Here is an 18856-nt window from a genome sequence, read left to right on the forward strand (position 1 = left end):
GCAAGTGACATCATACTTTCTCCTACTTTTTAAATTAGAATAGCCATCTCCATGTTTATTTTTCCACAGACTCCCAGCACTGTCTGGAATATTGTGTAACCATTCATTCCTTTTCTGCTGAGTTGCTGACATGGATATGAAAAAGCATGCAATTTCATTATTTCAGTATTAGGCTATAATAACAGTTTACATTTGTCTCTTATCTGTTCCTTCATTGTCATTCATAAACTTCTGAGGTATAGCTCTAATATTTTATTCAAAACAAGAAGTTAAGGACCTGGAGACCGCTTCTCTCTCTTCATCTTTCTAACATCAGTGCTGGAAATGTAAACTCACTTTGGAGAAGAGCTGTAATTACCGCACTAATCCATTATTCTTTTTTCAATTTCATTTTTCATATAGACACAGCATGAATCAGTTTTTTCAATTAGCCTACGGACTACGGCTACGGCAGCCAATTAAGTCAGTTCTTATAGTCTCGATGTTTTCTGAACTCTGAAGGTAGCCTATAAAGTGTCGTAGCTATATTTTTTATTTCTCATAAAACTTTAAAAGTTAGTAGGCCTGATGGAGTGAAGAGTTGTCTTGCATGTAAATGCCATTTACATGTAAAACACCATTTAAAAAGGCTCAAATGTGCTTTTGCATGTGCACAATCACATCTGTATGTCCCAGAGAAAATCGTTTGGTAGGAGAACCTTAACATGAACTGCCTTGACCTTGCACATAAACACACAACGTTGTGACAGTCAAACTGTCCTCAGGCAGGAAAGGGTCTTTTGGTTTTATTAAAGGTAAAATTGTTTTTTTCTGAACAAATAGCTTTCTCTAAACCTATTATGACCCATAACGTCTAGCGTTTATGGCATGTCTGTAAATTCATTCCTCAATTTGCTATGCCTCTGAAAACCACAAACCCTCATGTAGCCTAGCCCTAGATTTTTACTGACCTCTAGCTTTCACCAAAGATATTACAGTTCATGAACTTTAGATAAAACTTGTTGGATAAAAAAAAGTAAAGATTAACAGTGATAGCTCCCATATTAGCAAATTTTTAAATCAATAACCTACCTGTTGTTGCACATTCACAATAATTAGGCAAACTAGATTCAATTATTATACTTATTTTGTAATTTCTATTTATGTTAATGTCTACCCGGACTTATTTGTTACAACAAACAAACAATAAATAGGCTATATTGTATTCAAACATTTAAAATGTAATAATTTATTTTATTATTCTGTTCTGTCTCAATGACGGCGCTATACTATGTCAATGGAGAGATATATAATAATTATGCTATCATAGTACATTGTTTTAAATGCATTAAGGGCGTTCTATTAATTTATTTAACCGTTTACAGTACTCATTCAAATAATATTTTTATCATGGTATGCGTAAGTCGTATTATTATTTTTAGTTTTTTTTTTTTTTTAGTATTTTTATTAATTTTACTGTCCTCGGCGCCCCGGGGCTTATTTTTTATTTGTTAAAAAAATGGGTGGAGCCTAAGAACCAAAAACGGCTCTGATTGGTCGAGAATGCTCCGTCTTTTGATCACGTGACACGTCAAGCCAATCACAGACTTGTTTTCACGCACGGGGAAGTGCTACGAACTGTTTGCATGTACTGTAGTCAGCCTTTACTGCAATGCAATTGTGCATGTGCAAAATCAAAAATCTATGCTAAAATACCGATAACCCATTATGATTAACAAGGATCCTCTATGGAAAAGAGTGCGGTCTTACGCTGGACCGGTTCCGAGAGCGAGGCATGGGCACCGGGCCGTGGCCATACGAGAGCTGGTGGTTGTGTTTGGAGGTGGAAACGAGGGAATAGCGACCAATCTGCATGTTTATAACTCTGGTAGGGCACTAGATAAACACCAACTGCATTAATTCTACAGAATACAGTCAATGCACTGTTAAAAACAACGAAATGCATGCACATTCCCATATAAATATTCAGACGTGACTTCAAATTGCATGTAACGTTAATTCCCAGCAATGAATGCACTGGATTACTGTAACAAAACATACATTAAAATAGTTAGAAATGCCTCTAAACTTTGATTATGTTTACATATTCAGTTGTAATGCTGATTTGTTAAGTAAAATAGTTAGAAATGCCCTTTTTAACACATAATGAATTTGAAACTTATTAACCATCCTATTATCATTGGGGTCAATTTGACCCCATTCAATGTTTAACGTCTGTAAAAACAATTTTATTTATTTATTTTTTTTGCTTCAAATTCAGTGACTTCTCCTAATTTAATGGGGTCAACTTAAAAAGTTACTTAAGTAGTCAACAAAGACATAAATTAACTGAGACAAACCTTTGTAAAAAATAAATAAATAAATAAACATATTGTGGAGGTTTAAATTACTGGGGTCAGATTGACCCCAGATGGTAAAACGTGTTATCAGATTTGAGGGTAACAGGAGGGTTAATGTAAGTTATAAACCTTATATTTTAGTGACCAAGCAGTGGTTCCTACCAGCAGTGAGAGGTGATATCCCACCTGGTTGTGCCGCTCACGGCTTCGCTTGTGAAGGCACACGGATCCTGGTGTTTGGTGGGATGGTTGAATTTGGCCAGTATACCAACAGTCTCTATGAACTGCAGGTGAGCACTTGTGCCATCATAACATAGTCATCCCTAAATGAAAAGTGCAGTAAGCGATTTCTCTGTTGATATTTGAAATCCTTAAAACAAACACGCCGGCCATACCCAAAAGGATCACACCCCTATCTTGATATCCCCACCCACAAATTCACAAACACACTAGGCACCTCCCCCCTCACGATTAGACACTCCCCTTATTGCTGATTGGCTACAGGTGTGTTTTAATGCTCTTAATGCTTACTTTCAACAGCGTTTATCAGAAATCGTTTACTGCATCTTAATAGTTTATGATGATAGGACATGGTTTTAGGAGGGCCCTGATATCAAATCTCTTCTCAGGCCAGTCGATGGCTGTGGAAGAAACTGAAGCCCCGCCCACCGAGGAACGCATCACCTCCATGCCCACGAATAGGCCACAGCTTCACTCTTCATGCTAATAAGTGCTATCTTTTGGGTGGAATGGCCAATGACAGCGAAGACCCAAATGGAAATATACCACGGTGTGCATATTTATACGGAAATATTCATGCCAAACTCAAAAACGCATTCATACTTACATGGATCATGTATATTTGTGTCTCTCCGCAGGTATTTAGATGACTTCTACGAGCTGGAGCTGCAGGCCCAATCTGGGGTTAAAGGCTGGAGCATTCCTGAAACAAAAGGTGGAGGCCCGTCAGCCAGGGAATCCCACAGTTCTGTGGTGTACTGTGGCAAGGGTGGCAGTGCCCCAAAGCTATACATATTTGGGGGCATGTGTGGGCACAGACTGAATGACTTGTGGCAGTTAGACATTGGTAAGACCTTCATATTCACAAAATAATCCATACGTCCTGTATCTCTTTATAAAAGAGTTCAATTGGTTCAAGCTGATGTCTTAATCATTTCAGAGACTATGACTTGGTCATTGCCTCCAACCAGAGGGGAACCACCACTACCCAGAAGTCTGCACACCTCCAATGTGATTGGAAACAAGTAATTGGAAACTTAGATTTGCTCTAGAGGCCTAAAACGAGAAAGATAATTAGTATTTTCATGTCAATTTGCATTTGAGATGTTTTTATAAAACCGCTACTATAAGCCTCCTGGGTTAGCCTAGATATTGGCGTCATGACTGAACCGCTCTCTTTCAACAAAGTCAAGATGTTCAGAGATGACGATGTTCAGTCAGAAGTCTAGTTTTGGTAACTGAACTGCATCTATATTGTCTTACCTCCCTCACGTTCTTTATCTTCTTGATTCTTCATTGTAGGTTATACGTGTTTGGAGGATGGGTTCCCGTCGGAGAGGCAGAAGAGACGCTCGCTGCTGATGGAGTCAAGTGGATCTGCACCAACTCCCTTTCCATACTAAACCTTGGTATGATCAAGAATATTACAATGATCCTGCAGCTACATAATCTGAGAAATCGCTTCACTAATAAGCTCTTGGTATGGTTTGCTTACTGTAGACACACTGACATGGCATAACCTGAGTCAGGAAGAACACCAGCAGGGATTGGCTTCAGGCGTACAGTCGGTGGAACAGGAAGAGGGCAGTGCACTCTGGCCCAAAGCACGAGCCGGGCACTGCGCAGTAACCGTCGGCACTCGTTTGTATGTCTGGAGCGGGCGAGACGGATACAAGAAGTACAATAACTACCAAGTCTGCTGCAAAGATCTGTGGTACCTGGAAACAGGTGAGAAAAGATAGATGGCCATCATTGTACACTTTTGGACATTTCAATGAACATTTGTGTCATTTTGTGTGCGTAGAGAGGCCTTCCACTCCTGGTGCGGTGTTTCTTGTGAAGTCCACCATCAGTATTCTGCATGTCGCCTGGCGGCCCTTGCCTGCAGCCGAGTGTTACTTGCTTCAACTGCAGCCGGTCACGTCTCCTCATTCTGCTTCAGTTGAACCTCAGTCCTCAACAACTCCTCCACCAGACCCAGGAGACAGAAAGGAGCCTATGCAAAAAGGTAATACAACTTAAACATTCACAGGGTTTGTACGAGGTGCTTGAAGTAAATGACTTTTTGAGATTTAAGTCTTGGAAAACGCTTTAAAACAGTCATATTTATGAAAAGGTTCTTGAAAAGTGCTTGAATTACTGAAAGACAATAGGCTATATTACAAAATAGTGTTTCATTTTATTGATTAAAGAATCTTTAATCAATAGAAAGCCATTTCACATGGCTATGAACTTGATATTGCTCATAAATATTCAAGTATATGAGAGCTTTTATTCTTCAGGTCAATCATATAGTCATGGGAGAAAAAAAAAATCAGGTTGAATAAAGAAAGCTGTGTATATTTGACATAGTATTATTTGTTAAAGTTACCACAGCCATTGCATGTGCTGCACTTTATTTCTACCATTTTGTTTTATTAGTTTTTATTTTATCCATTTAATTTGTCTAAATTGTTATGAAAGACAAAAAAAATACACTTACTAAAACTTACTTTTAAACTTAAATTTTATATACATATTATGTATATTGTAAATATTATTCAAACGTTAAATTATACATAATGACATAAAATCTAACTAAAAATTACACCCATTCCAAAAACTACAAATTATTTTTTAAACAAAATATCAAAAGAAGTATATCTGAACAATGCTATGGAGTTCTGCATATCAATGTGATGAAGTAGTACGTATATGCATGTACATATGTAATGCACTACAGCTGTAAGGTGCTGGAAAAGCGTAAAAATGCACCTTGGAAAAGTCGCAAGAACACAAATTATATATATTTATGTTATTTTCTTTTTTTTTTCCATCTGTCTAGACAAAGTTAAAGGAGAGAAAGAGTCTTCATCACAGGTCAGATTTTTTGCATTTTAGTGGAATCTATATATATAATCTATATGTATATCTATAAATAAATCTCTTTTTTTCTCATTTCAGGAAAGCCTTTTGAGGCCAGAAGGAATGAGTGAGGATGGGGCAGACATTCGACCAACAGGGGACAAAGGTAGAAAAGCAAAAACTGCTTCAATATGCATGTTTTTTCCCCACATCTAGTTAAGTACATATACCTGATAATGTATTTTTAATGTGCATTATCAAAGATCAAAAAGGTGTTTCCGTGATGCAATCAGACATGAATAAGGCTGGTAAGTTAAATAGTGCACACACTCACTGTTTTAGTTAGCTGTGTCTACGGGTTCCCTCGCTTACTGTTTCTATTCTCATTCACAGAACGAGAAATTTCTTCAAGCCCATCCCAACAGGTAAGAGTGTTACGTTGTGTCTCTATACTTGTTGAGCATATAATGTGTATAAAGCCCCTAAAAACACACTCACACATTTCTTCTCTGTGCCCTGACAGTCTGAGGTTACAAAAGAGTCTGTTTGGTTTGATGTGGGTGTGTTTAAAACACTGTATTGTGAGGTTACACACTACTTCCTGCCCTCTGAGAATGGTGACATGGCCTCAATCCTGTCTTCGCGAAACTCATCTGACAGTGAGGTTTGTCTGTGGTACACTACACACACCTACATTTAACGGTTTCCAGTTATGTCAGTGTGTTTTACGTCACCGTTTTTTCCGTCTGACAGTGGATGTTGCCGGGTCCTCATAGTTTCACGGGTCACGAGAAGCAGGAACTGGCCTCAGGAGTCACGTACAAGTTCAGGGTGGCCGGACTGAACAGCCGTGGCCTGGGCGACTTCAGTCCCGTCAGCGAGTTTAAAACCTGCCAGCCTGGATTTCCCGGCGCTCCGTCTGCTGTGAAAATCACCAAGGTACAATCATTCTTCTCAGTGATGACAAAAACATTTTGTGTTCAAGGTTGATTAGATGCTATGTCACCATTTCAGGACTCTGACTCTGTGCACATCACCTGGGAGCCTCCCACCTCTCTGTCCGGGAAGATATTGGAGTATTCAATGTACCTGGCTGTGAGGAAGAGTCGAGGGAACAGCGTGGAGCGACCCGGGGAGCTGGCCTTTATCCGAATCTACCGCGGTATCAAGACGTCATGCACAGTCACTGAAGCCCAGCTGAGCAACGCTCACATCGACTGCTCGGCACGGCCTGCCGTCGTCTTCCGAATCGCTGCCAAGAACGAACAGGGCTACGGTCCCGCCACTCAGATCCGCTGGCTGCAAGGTGTGCATGAGCTTCTGAAGCTTTGGCTAGCATGATTTTTTTTCCCCATTTTGAAGAATTTCCAGAAATCGCCAAATAGCAAATTTCAAACTAATTCAGTTTCGATTTCGTGGCAGGACTCCTAGGCAGACAAACAGTAACGGTGCCGTAGTTTTTTCTGGATCAATTCCTTTGAAGTCCATGCAAAGTGGAATCGCAGCTTCTTCTAACACAAATTTATAGCCAACTTACCTTTTATGGCATTGTTGATGTTTATTGGCCTTTTCAAATTTGCGAATGGTTCAGCATTTAACCCAATACAACGTAAACTGTTCAAAAGTTTGGGGTCGATAAGATTTTTTAAATGTTTTGAAGTAAGTTATGCTTGGCAAGGGTGCATTTATGTATCAAAATACAGTACAAACAGTAATATTGTGAAATATTACAATATAAAAATAACTTTTCTATTTTAATATACATTAAAAAAGTAATTTATTCTTGTATTGGCAAAGCTGAATTTTTAGCATCATGTCACATGATCCCTTAGAAAGCATTCTAATATGCATTAATGTTGAACCCGTTGTGGTGCTTAATATTTTTTGTGCAATTTTACACAATTTTGTCCAAAGCATCTTACAATTGCTATATCCAGAGGTCGCACGCCTCTGGAGCAACTAGGGGTTAAGTGTCTTGCTCAGGGACACAGTGGATTCGAACCTGGGCCTCTCACACCAAAGGCATGTGTCTTATACACTGCGCCATCATTTTTTTAGAATCTTTTACAACATTATAAATGTCTGTACTGTAATATTTGATCAATTAAATGTGTCCTAGTCAAATGCAACATGCAGTACAGTCCTAACAGCTGCTTGTGTCGTCCTGCAGACACGAGTAAACTGAAATCATCAGTGACGCAGGCCGACTCCAGTGCTCCAGCAGCAGAGCCTGACACCACCTGCAGATGAACTCTCACCCCTGATGGATCCCACTGACAGCCGAGGCTATAATACTTCAGGACTGCATTTTACTCTATCGTTACACAAGGCCTTTTAAATATAGCCCATTTAGTGACCTCAGTCCACTGCTTTGATTGACTTTTAATGTCATGGCATTGTTTACACTTAGTTAAATAATACCCCTACTGGGTCATTATTACTGTTAAGTCATGTACATTTTACTTTAACACTTTTTATACTGAGTTCATAAATATAGTTTTATTAAACTGTTGTAGCCACTGGCAACACTTTTTTTCCATCTCTCTTGAAATTATGTTTTATTAACAAAGTTCGGGAGGAGCACGTTCAAATAATTGATCCTATCATCACATCATTCCAACCAGCCGTCGACAATCAGTAATCAACATGTCTATCCAATCACCTTGAGTTGGAGACCCATATCTATATCTATATACATACATTCATTTGACTCACCAATGTTCCTCGACAGTTTTTCAGCATCCTTCCACCACCTCATCTCCTCACACACTCGCCTGGTTACTTCTTAAGCCCAAACCTGATTAATTTAGGTGTGCCTGATTATTGTTGCCGTGACTACTGATGTCAGACACACCTGGATTAATCAGTAATGGTAGACAGGAAACAAGGAGCTGGCTGAAGTTCAGGAAGTAGTGCAGCTGTGCATAAAGCCAATTGCTAGCAGTTTGGACATTTTTTTCCCTTTTTATAAAAGCCATCAAATTCTTACTCTAAACTGAATTTTATTGAATAACTTGGAGGAAACGTTATTATTATACATAAAACAGTGCAATTTAAAGGTATACAATATAACTTCTAACCCTCTAGCAGTTAAAAAAAAAAAAGCGGCTAGTGACGTGACGCAATTTCCCACAAACACCATCCAGACGGGTCTTAAATATAAACACTTATAATAGGTTTACCAAAGTGAATCAGGTTAAGACAAATGTTTTAAAAGAAGACTTGAGGATGTATTGACTTTGTATAAATTGAGTTGATTTTGAACAAAAAAATTACATAGTGTACTTTAATTAGAATAATTCAAGCAATGATCAAGTTTTGTTAACATCACAAAAACACAAGTTTCTTGATTATGTAAATTTTCAGTGCATTATACATAGTAATAAGCCTGTTTTACTTATCAGACTTCTGGAGGATTTTTAATATCCCATTTATACAATTGCTTATGCAGTTGTACATTGGAGATTGTATCTGTATTAATGTTCCTTTAACATTTCACTAATCTAGAAAACTACAAAGAGTATTAATGCCACAGATTGCACCATTTCAAACTGAGCTCTTAAAAACATCTATTTCTTCATTTACAGACACTTATCACTATGTGTGCATTCTCTGGAACACCCAGTGCCCTTTCTTGATGGCAAATTATCTGAGAAAATATTTGACCATTTTTAAACCAATTTTCCATTCATTTTGAACTGACTGTTTTTTGTTTTGTTTTATATTTGTTCCACAACATTTAAGTCAAATATATATTTTTGTCACATTCTCTTAAGTCTTTTTGTATAAGCTAAAGTTGACTAAAAAGGGCATTGCAATAAAATCCATACATTCAAATGAATTTTGATCTTGACCATTTTTTTATTTTCTATAAATGTTTTTCTTAATATATATAAATATAGACTTTTTAATTAAAGGACATGCTGAACAACCTTCAAACAAAGACAGATCACATTTTTATTCAAAGACTCAGCATAACAATGTCAGTTAATGAGGTTATTTAAGATCAAATGACATCAAATTAGAATTCCCTTACTTGTGGGTATTTAAATGGTCAATATGGCCTTGTCTTCCCACTGCCCCATCCCAAACTTTAAAAATGATTAAATACCAAATAAGAACAAAAAAAATTGGACAAAAACTAATAAGAACAAAAACACAATTTGGTATGCCCTGTACCAAGCAGACCAATCAAAACACACTGGTCTAAATATAATACTGAATTAATTACAAGACATCACTTAAGATCAAATTAGCCTCCTGGCAACAGGCACTTTTGTTCCTGCTCTGGTAACCAGGCATCTCTTGGTCTTCCAGCACTGACCTGAACACTGTGCAAGGCAAGAGATAAGTCTGTCTGGAAACTGGACAGGCCACTAGATATAGTCGGCCTGTTCTTCAGTCATGAGAATTGTATTTGCTGAACGCCAGGGATCTAAAGGAGTAGAAAAAGAGAGACGGTTTAAATAATGAGCATAACTAAAACCTCCAGTCGGTCTAATCTTCAGTCATAAAATCTGTGGGGTAACATACTAACCTGCTGGTATGAGGTGGTGTATACCATCACGTTCTGTTGCGTACCATCTGCAGTGATCAGTCCTGCAGGCAACTGTCCGGCTACAAGTGAAAGTATTATATTAATTCATCATTGAAACCCTTTAAAACGCCAATAGCTGTAAATAAGGACAAATTGAAGGGTGAGGTATGTTTCAATGACATCAAATTTTCTGAACAAGGCACTTGCTAAAGAGTTTGAATGTCTAATATGTCGACTCTGAAGGGAAATACAACTTACTGAAGGAGTCATCTGTTAGTTCTTCACCAAGGCCTTCGCTGACTGAAACCGGAGTGATGCCTTTCTCACCCTTCATTGCCTTGGAAACATGAACATGTTACTTGTAACTTTCAAACACAATTTGTGCTCTAAAACACATTGACATCCTGGAATATTCGATTTCATGACATTTTGTTTCACTCAAATACATGTTCTCAACAATTATTTATATGGATGGACATTCATATTTTTAGATCATGATCTGTTAAGACAATGGAGCAGTTTTTAAGACCATGATCTAGATAAACTGGTGTGTGTGTGTGCATATATATATATATATATATATGTGAGTGAGTGAATAATACCTCTCTGAACTTCTGCAGGTAGACTTTAAGAGGCTCCACGTACATGTCAAAACCCAGAGTGGACATAGCAAACAGGATGTCCTCTCCATTAATGGTCTTGCGTTTCTCTTGATGGCATCTCTCGCTGGCCTCAGATGTGATGAAGCTGATGAACTCGCTTACACACTCCTGCACACACTCTTTTGCATCCTTGGCTATCTGAGATTAAAAAGAGTTGATAAAAAGGCCTTTACTTGTATTTAAGTTTAGGACATTCAAAGAGACAAACAACTTCTAGCTGTTTCTCTTGGATATACATCTTATCGCAACTCTCGTTTCATGCTGACTTTTTTCCCCATAGTCCATAACATTTTAAGTTAAACTCCCTGATATTGTATAGGTTTTCCAATAACATGGGAACAGTGTAAGATCTACCTTTCCAGTCTGCGGGATGGCATTCTTCATGATACGGGCGACATTAGCGATGGGGAGGTAAATGTCTTGCTCTCGGAAATTGTCTTTGCTTCCGTTGCCATCCTCATGGTCATTAAAACTTTCATCCCCATCATCTGCACACATACAATGTACAATAAACATGCTGCTTCTTACGTCATAATAAATGTTTTCTTAATTATCTCGAACACAGGTGAATGATGTCCATGTCCTCACCATCCTGGGTCTGTAAGACATACGTCCCTCCGGTCATATACTCTCCAGTTATTCCTAACTGAGAAGTATCTGTGGTACTGCTGTCTCCGTCCATCTAAATAAACAAATAAGACAATGAGAGTTGTGTTAAAAACATTTATTACAGTTACAGCTTCATAATGTGCAAGAATACACTCATGGCCCAGGAACATCTAAATAACTCCCCCAGAGTATGATGAAAAAAATGTATAATGAATAGCACACATTGGGTTAAAGAATTTTAAATATTTAGAAATACGTATAATAATATACATTTACGAAACATACTGTTATAGAAAAAATACGTAATAAATGTGTGGAACGTGGCAGTGGATATGTTATTAGTATAATTGTTTGTATGCATCTCTAGTACTAGCAGCCCTTTGTTTTGATAGTCAGCTAGCACAGGTTAGCATCACACCAGCTCAAGCTAACTAATTGCACTCATTTAACAGGAAGAAATAGCTCATTTGTGAACCATTTGGATACTTTAACCAGAAACTAACAGTCTTCTTTTGTCAAATAAACTTGCTGTTTATTAAACGTGGTTAAATGTGGCTTCGGGGCCTCGCGTGCATTTAGCCTCCATCTCTCCACTCAAATAATCCCTTACCCATCCTCAAACATGCATTCTTTCAACACTTCCTGCATTTAACTGCTCCTTCGGCCCGGTAAAACCAGTAAAAGCCTGCCGGTAACATCCATTTCTACCCGTTAAACACGAGAATTATCGCTGAAGCGGATCATTTGACCGGAGCTACAAATACAAACCTGACTCGTGCTCGCGCTGCAACTTGATTGGACGGAAATGGGCCTGCGCGAGACAGTTTGTGCCCGCGCTTGGGCACGCGTGGATATCGGTCACCAGAGGGCGCGCTGAGTAGATTGTGAATTAAAGCTACAGAATCCAGTGCATTTAACTACATCTTGTAGCAAATGCTCTCTAATGACCTTAATCTTAAAACTGTATTTTTTCTTCATTTGGTTTGATGATATGATAAGATTAATGCTCACCATAGGCCTGTATACATGTGGATAATTATAATATAATTTTATGTAGGCCTAACTAGGAGTAAATCAAATACATACTTCTTCTAATTTCCCATTCATTCCCCTTTTACAGGTCTCAGGTAAAGATGCTAGAGCTCAATTTGACAAAGAAACCGAATGAGGTGAATTTCAAACACCAATGCAGTCGTATCATCTCCAACTGTGAAAACTTTCCCTTTTTTCTGCATTTAATTGCTTTCATATTTTGACTTCTTGCTTTGTGACTGAATGATGTACCTGAAAAAGTAGGCTAAATAAACACTACACGTTTTTGTGGCAAAATCCACAAATAACTGCATTTACCAGGAGTTTCCATTCATTTTATGTAGTAATTTTAGCTGTACAGTAAAAACTCCCCTTAGAGGACACCAACACATGACCTTGTAGTTCTGGCCTAATTCCCTTTTGGGAATGGACACCTCAAAAACTGCCTCTAATCCAGCAGGTCCAGAATGCAAAATCACTCATGAATTTTAAACGTTTCTGCTTCACTCAGCAGGCCGAGGACCTTGAATGCATAATGAGCGACAGGAAATGTTGTGGCAGTTTATATCCTTATAAATTAAGACTTAATTTTCAATTTAGGTTTTGCTACAAAATCTTCTGCACCCAACCAAGAAACTTATAGGAAGAAATGATGTAGAACATCTATGCATGCCACAATGTCATTAATAAATAATTAACATTGCATTAGACTTTCAGTTCTTGATTAGTTTCCTCTCTAAATCTCAAAAGACATTTCCGTGATTGTGATTGTCTTAGTGTTGTATCCACGCCTCAGCACAGGGTGGCATCGACTCAGCAGCACTGTTTGCCTGAGGCTTTATGATCTAACTGTCATAGCAGGTTAAAATTCAATTAGCTGCGGGGTTTCTGTATTTAGGTTTCAGTTTTATTTATCTATGCAGTGTGTTCATTTATGGCTTTTCATCTGGTGATATGTATTGGGCTACCTGTTTTTTCTTCCTCTGGTCTTTCCAGCTTCTGCATTATTTACCAGCATATGGAAATATTTCTCACCAACCTGACCACAGATTTGTAATGTAGATTGGGATTTTTTTAGGCCAGTATTTCCTTGCTGTGATGAACTTGCTCTTTTCTTTTCTTTTTTTTTTTTTGCATTTCTTGTCATTTAATTACAATTTTATTTTATTTATGTAGGCTATATATGTACACTGTGAAAAAATATTTTAATGATTTGTAATCACAACAATTTTTCTTTTGTCAAATCAACTTAGATAATTTATGTAGTTCAGATAACATGATATTTTGAGTTTCTGGTGATTAAATTAATCTCTTTCATTGTATTAACTCAATTTTTCCATTTCAATGAACTTACAATTTTAAGGCAACCAGCTCAACCTTTTTAAGTTAAACCAACAATATTTTTACAGTGTAGTTATATCTAAAAAAATAAATAAAATGTATACATTTTGTTAGGCTATTATTAATAATGGCAGTAGCAATACCACATACATTAGTTAATTGTTAATAATAATATTTATAAGAATTATTATTATTATTATAAAACCTTAACAGAAGCTACCATAACTTTAATCTAAAATGCCATGTAATGACCTTCATAAACAACAAAATACATACAAATAAATAAATAAAGATTGCTTTGTTTGAATCAGACTTACAATAGAAAAAATAAGTAGCCTAGTCATGAAATTTCATATATGCAATAACCACACCATTCAGTGGCATACCTTAGTTTGAAATATGTGCATATAATGATATTTTGCCTACTGTAGGCTACAGAATACAAACTGTAAGCTTAATTGCAATCTAGGCTAAATTTATAAAGCATCATGGTACACTTTTGACCTTTTTATTTAACTGCTGTTGAAGACAAACAAGTTTCAACTTTGAAAACTCACGAAAAGCAAAAGGAAATGTGAGAAATGAAAGGTTAAATGGAAACAAAGATGAAAGCGTGGGCGCGCTCGTTCAGAGAGGGCGGGGCTTCTCCACTGTAGTCTACTGTGCGGAGGAAGCTAGCGCACTTCAGGGAGATCACGGAGATCTTTGAGACACGGACGCAGGCAGCGAGAGCATCAGCATCAAACACAGACCCGCTGTACGGGGCTCGGCAGCCTCCCTCCCTCCGTCCCTCCGGCTCTCCGTGCCCAGCCATGAAACAGACGTTACTGGACCTCATGAGGATGAGTAGGATCTGCCGGATGGTGCTGGCCACTTGTTTAGGATCTTTTATTCTGGTCATCTTCTATTTCCAAAGTATGTTCCAACCAGGTAGGACTTCGTGATGGTTTCATTCTAAAGGGTTTAAGATGCTCCGTTCCCTCTTTTGTAGCCCCCGACTTGGTGATTTAGTGTGGAAGAATGTCATTCATAATCAATGAGCTGTTTGAAAGAGCGCATCGATCATCAGCAGCGAGAGAGAGAGAGAGAGAGAGAGAGAGAGAGAGAGAGAGAGAGAGAGAGAGAGAGAGAGTCGGTGATGTAGCCTACTGACTCACATCAAAGCTCCAGCTCTCCGTAGCCTATCAATAATACCGTCCGCTTTTATGCGTTTTAATCTTTTATTTATATGAAGCACAACGGGTAGAGCCCAGGTCCGTTGTTTAGGGTTGTGTTGTGGAGGGATGGTCATTGTCTCCGGTGGCCGGTACAGTAGAGTCAGTCAGTGTACTGAATGCTGACACACTGTACACACATCCATACATCAATACTGACGTACAGCTGACACACATCCTCTGCTGTTTCTGTTCATAACTGTTGTTTATATTGCCGATTTGCCGTGGCTTGTGAAATTGAAAGTAGTGTCTATCTAGCCTTGTTGTGAAATTGAATAGAAAGTATCTATCTATCTATCTATCTATCTATCTATCTATCTATCTATCTATCTATCTATCTATCTATCTATCTATCTATCTATCTATCTATCTATCTATCTATCTATCTATCTATCTATCTATCTATCAAAATGTAATTTTTAAATGTAAACCGACGGTTTGGTTTGTCCATGTTTGACCGAAACATCCATCCATCCATCCATCCATCCATCCATCCATCCATCCATCCATCCATCCATCCACACCTACTGAAACACATACACACATCTGGAAGTTCTATTGATAGATGATGTTGGATGTATAATTACATGTGTCTGCAAGACTTTTCCATTGTCCCGCCCACCGGTTTGATTCATCTTGTCCAAAGCATGTAGCATGTCACCTGCTTTTTGGGGGAATTCCCATGCGCTGCGGATGGAAGATCCAGATAAGGACAATGAGACCTGTGTATAGTGCAGTAGTCAGTAAGCGCTGTGGTCACCGGCATGCTGGAATGTCTCTGGAAGCGGTGAGTCATCAGCGTCACCGGCATGTGAAGGTTCTCATCAGTCCGCTGGAATGCCCGTGTCATCATCATCATCATACACAAACGGGATGCTGAAACGAGACGGAGGAACTGATGAGCTCATGCACACTCATCCAGAGAAGATCATGACATGTAACACTCAGGTCAACAGCATCCCATGGTCTGCTGGGATGTACAGGCATTTCTCTCCATGGTGGTGCAAGCAGCTGTGCGTCCCACATGCTTATGAACAAAATACAACAGTCTCCCTTATGCTCCGCATTGGCTTGACAGGTGTTTCAGTTTCCTCTTCTCTGTGTGTGTGTCTATGGCGGCATGCCCTTGCTCTTTTGTCCTTTCCTCCCCCTGTGTGACCTGATTTTGCACTCAAGCTTACAAACATACCCCGAGAACACACTGGCGCACACACAGATACACTCACATTGGAAAGAGCCTCAAGTGGACCTGAGCAGTTGAGTGACAGGGCTGACGTCATGCTCCAGTGTGTTTGTGATGAACAGAGAATGAGGACAACCATAAGGAAAATGAGATCTTTTAAAGGGATTTGCCAGGTTCAATACAAGTTGAGGTCAATCGACAGCATTTGCGGCGTAATGTTGATTTCCACAAAAATTAATGATAAATCCCACCTTTTCATAAAAAAGGCAAAACACAATAAAAACACTGTCCCCGAAATACTGTTTCTGTGTTAATAAATGGCCAAAACGCATACGTTTTTATAGAATATTTAATAATTTTATATTTATAGAAATTTTCTTTAACATAATTCTGTGCTCAGATTTGTCGATGTTCAAAAACAAAAGCCAGATCGCATTCCTCCATGTTAAAGTTGATTGTCAATGCTATCCACGTTCATTTTATAGCTCAATTGTCTCTATTTTTATTTCTCCTGAGGAATTTTAGAAGACACATCAGAGGGAAAAGTTACTGAAATGAAGAATAACTGAGAAGCCTTGATAAGAGTAACCTCTTGAGTGTGACAGCTTTCCTCTTGGCAGGACTGGAGAGATAGAAAAGAGAGGGAATTATAGGCGTGGAAAGGAACCAAAATGAGTTGTCTTAAGAAAAGAGATAAGGAATGTCTGCAGGGAGTTCAACATTCCTCAAGGGTTGGTTACTCGGGACCGGGACGGGGACTCAGACCAGCAGACCAAAGAGTCCCGGCTCTTCCTGAGAGCTCAGATAAGGCCGTTTCTGTATCTGTGTGACTGACTTTCCCTGACGTACAGCAGTCTTTCTTCCGAGTCTGTTGAGGAGGCCTGGCATTTGATGTCTATGAATGATAAAGGTCACGTCAACATGGAAACAAATGGCATATCAAAGCTCAAATCACACCGACTGTTTGCCTGCCAGTTCCAAGCTCATTGTTGTTGTTGTTTTTTTCCGTGTCCATTTTTTGGGAGAGTGGATATCCTGTTTGTGTGATCTTGGTGGGTCGGTTCTTTGTTTTCCAAGCCATCAGCTTACTCACACCCACATGCTCACGCTGGTCCCAAAGAGATTTGGACACTGGTACAGCTGCAAAATGAATATTTCAGAATACATGTTTATAATGTTCTGTAACAATGTTACATGTATCAAATTCTGTAATAATACAACGAATACATTAACTGTAATTTATTTAATTAATATTATAATTAACATTACAAATTTTAATTAAGAGTATTTTATAATATAATTCTTTCTTTCTTTATTCTTATAATGTTCAATAATATTCTAAATTTATTTAATTGCAAAAACATTTAATATATTTTTTTGTAATAATATAACTAATAATAAATTAATTTAAATAATCTTATTTTAGGAATTGGCAAATATTATAATTAGAGCTGTCAAATACACAGTGCACCCACATATATTATGTAAACACAAACTTTTATTTTGGATGCGATTAATCGTTTGACAGCCCTAATTATATTAATTGTAATAATTAAATAATTAAAATCAATAAAAAAAACATTAAACATTTTTATAATATATCTGTAATAATTGTATTTAATTACAATAATACAGTATATAAACACCCACACACAATATATATACTATTAAATAATCTATAATAACATAATTATAAAGCAATTAAAATAATATTATTGGAGAAATGTGGACACTTGTACAGCTGGAGTAACATTTGAGAATCAGTGTTATTCAGATACATAATACAAATGAGCTTCAAGCTAAGTTATTTAGCCTTTGTAACATAAATGTAGAAGTGAGATAAGGTTTGATTAACGGGCCTAATTCACATTCTCTTCACTGCACTTGTTGTTATTGCGCTGAGCCTCGTGTTCGAGCCAGAGATTGTGTCATTGGAGCCCACCAAAGCAATTTGGTCGATATCCATCTGCTGAAACGGATTGAATTTGTGGCTCACACTTCCTGATTTGTGATTTTGGTCGGCATGCGAACATCTGCTGCCATGAAACCTGGCCCACACATGCCCTGAGAAGCTTGTATCTTCTGAGAATGCCAACTCTATAGGAATACCCTGCATGTCTTCCTTCTTCTTTCATTTTTGTTGATGTGAAAAGCCACGCGTGTATGACGGACCGCCTCGTGCTTTCTGCACATCTGTCCGCCTCTCTCTTGCCCTTTCCGTCTCTCCGGTGGTTAATTGTTGAAGCCATGTGCGTGAGATAAAAGGTGTGCACATGTTTGTGGTTTATGAGTCAGCCCATTAGTCTCATTAAGCTCAGCTTGCACCGTCTGCGGAGTTTTGTCGTGGGAGGAGCCGTGTCATAATGATGGAAAACCGCATAAGTGTCTTTTACCAAATCCAACATCTGGATGCCAGCCACCCGCATCTGGAGGAAGCTGGAAGAATGAAGAGATCTCTGCGTATGGATGGACGATTATATCCCAAATCCCATAATAACGTAGCTTTTTTTTAGGAGCCGGTGCTTTAAATATTTTGGTAAAGTGAGTTTGTGTTGCGTGATTATGTGTTGCTCCTTTTTCGAATTTGATAATTACAGAGTTGTGGGGTCATGGTGTGTGCAGATCCCAGAAGAAGTGCTCCGAGGTTGCTCTTTTATAGCTGAGGAGAGATAAAGTTATATATAAGTGACGTGGACTTGAATCTTTTACTAAAGGTCCGTAGGGGAAATAAATATAGACACAGGCGAGACAATTGCTGCCATATAAAAGTACAGAGGTATGAACTGAGTGAGTGTGCTGATATTTATAACTTTAAAGAAAAAGAAATGTGGGTTCTTTTGTTCTGCAGGACTTCT

At 38.2% G+C, this 18856-nt stretch overlaps 3 protein-coding genes and 1 long non-coding RNA gene across 7 annotated transcripts in view; 2 read left to right on the forward strand and 2 right to left on the reverse strand.

Annotated features, from left to right (window-relative positions):
• Positions 1-1591: 1591 nt before the first annotated feature.
• Positions 1592-8540, forward strand: hcfc2 (host cell factor C2). Of its 2 annotated transcripts, none has more exons than XM_039667704.2 (16): positions 1592-1867; positions 2481-2629; positions 2969-3129; positions 3218-3426; positions 3520-3604; positions 3882-3988; positions 4080-4307; positions 4384-4587; positions 5404-5438; positions 5523-5589; positions 5687-5731; positions 5817-5848; positions 5947-6087; positions 6177-6362; positions 6438-6729; positions 7594-8540. In XM_039667704.2, exons 1-16 carry the CDS (start codon positions 1708-1710, stop codon positions 7671-7673), a joined length of 2181 nt encoding a protein of 726 aa, XP_039523638.2. In that variant the 5' UTR covers positions 1592-1707; the 3' UTR covers positions 7674-8540. The 2 variants fall into 2 exon arrangements, with proteins under 2 accessions (XP_039523638.2, XP_039523639.2); XM_039667705.2 differs by having other exon boundaries at positions 5410-5438.
• An 816-nt stretch (positions 8541-9356) lies between these two features.
• nfyba (nuclear transcription factor Y, beta a) lies at positions 9357-12103 on the reverse strand. Of its 2 annotated transcripts, XM_039667838.2 has the most exons (7): positions 12000-12103; positions 11211-11304; positions 10977-11110; positions 10563-10760; positions 10219-10297; positions 9961-10040; positions 9357-9858 (listed from the first exon to the last, which is right to left on the reverse strand). In XM_039667838.2, the coding sequence occupies exons 2-7, from the start codon at positions 11302-11304 to the stop codon at positions 9826-9828; spliced, it is 618 nt and encodes a 205-aa protein (XP_039523772.1). In that variant the 5' UTR covers positions 12000-12103; the 3' UTR covers positions 9357-9825. The 2 variants fall into 2 exon arrangements, with proteins under 2 accessions (XP_039523772.1, XP_088982860.1); XM_089126734.1 differs by lacking the exons at positions 9357-9858; positions 9961-10040; positions 10219-10297; positions 12000-12103 and adding an exon at positions 11842-11988 and having other exon boundaries at positions 10425-10760.
• A 2281-nt stretch (positions 12104-14384) lies between these two features.
• chst11 (carbohydrate sulfotransferase 11) overlaps positions 14385-18856 on the forward strand; it is a 40280-nt gene continuing 35808 nt past the window's right edge. The window contains exon 1 of one of the 2 annotated variants that reach the window (XM_039667788.2): positions 14385-14519. In XM_039667788.2, the coding sequence (XP_039523722.1) occupies positions 14417-14519 (103 nt within the window). In that variant the 5' untranslated portion in view covers positions 14385-14416. Of the gene's footprint in view, positions 14535-18856 lie in introns of both variants that reach the window. The other variant, XM_039667790.2, reaches the window with a different exon arrangement.
• Positions 14534-18856, reverse strand: part of LOC120476730 (uncharacterized) — a 30795-nt gene continuing 26472 nt past the window's right edge. Inside the window, exon 3 of the long non-coding RNA XR_005622251.2 lies at positions 14534-18660. This is a non-coding gene — a long non-coding RNA (uncharacterized LOC120476730). The remainder of the gene's footprint in view (positions 18661-18856) is intronic.

This window comes from Pimephales promelas, chromosome 24 (genome assembly GCF_988280905.1).
Source record: "Pimephales promelas chromosome 24, fPimPro1.hap1.1, whole genome shotgun sequence".
NCBI classification, from domain to species: Eukaryota; Metazoa; Chordata; class Actinopteri; order Cypriniformes; family Leuciscidae; genus Pimephales; species Pimephales promelas.

Excerpts from the sequence above, each read along its gene's own strand:
- hcfc2 (XM_039667704.2), top strand. The coding sequence starts at position 1,708 with ATGATTAACAAGGATCCTCTATGGAAAAGAGTGCGGTCTTACGCTGGA. Across the intron at positions 5,849-5,946 it reads CTTCAAGCCCATCCCAACAG|TCTGAGGTTACAAAAGAGTC; the intron begins GTAAGAGTGTTA and ends GTGCCCTGACAG. Across the intron at positions 6,363-6,437 it reads CTGCTGTGAAAATCACCAAG|GACTCTGACTCTGTGCACAT; the intron begins GTACAATCATTC and ends TCACCATTTCAG.
- nfyba (XM_039667838.2), bottom strand. The coding sequence starts at position 11,304 with ATGGACGGAGACAGCAGTACCACAGATACTTCTCAGTTAGGAATAACT. Across the intron at positions 10,761-10,976 it reads CCATCCCGCAGACTGGAAAG|ATAGCCAAGGATGCAAAAGA; the intron begins GTAGATCTTACA and ends TTTTAATCTCAG. Across the intron at positions 9,859-9,960 it reads ACACCACCTCATACCAGCAG|ATCCCTGGCGTTCAGCAAAT; the intron begins GTTAGTATGTTA and ends CTACTCCTTTAG.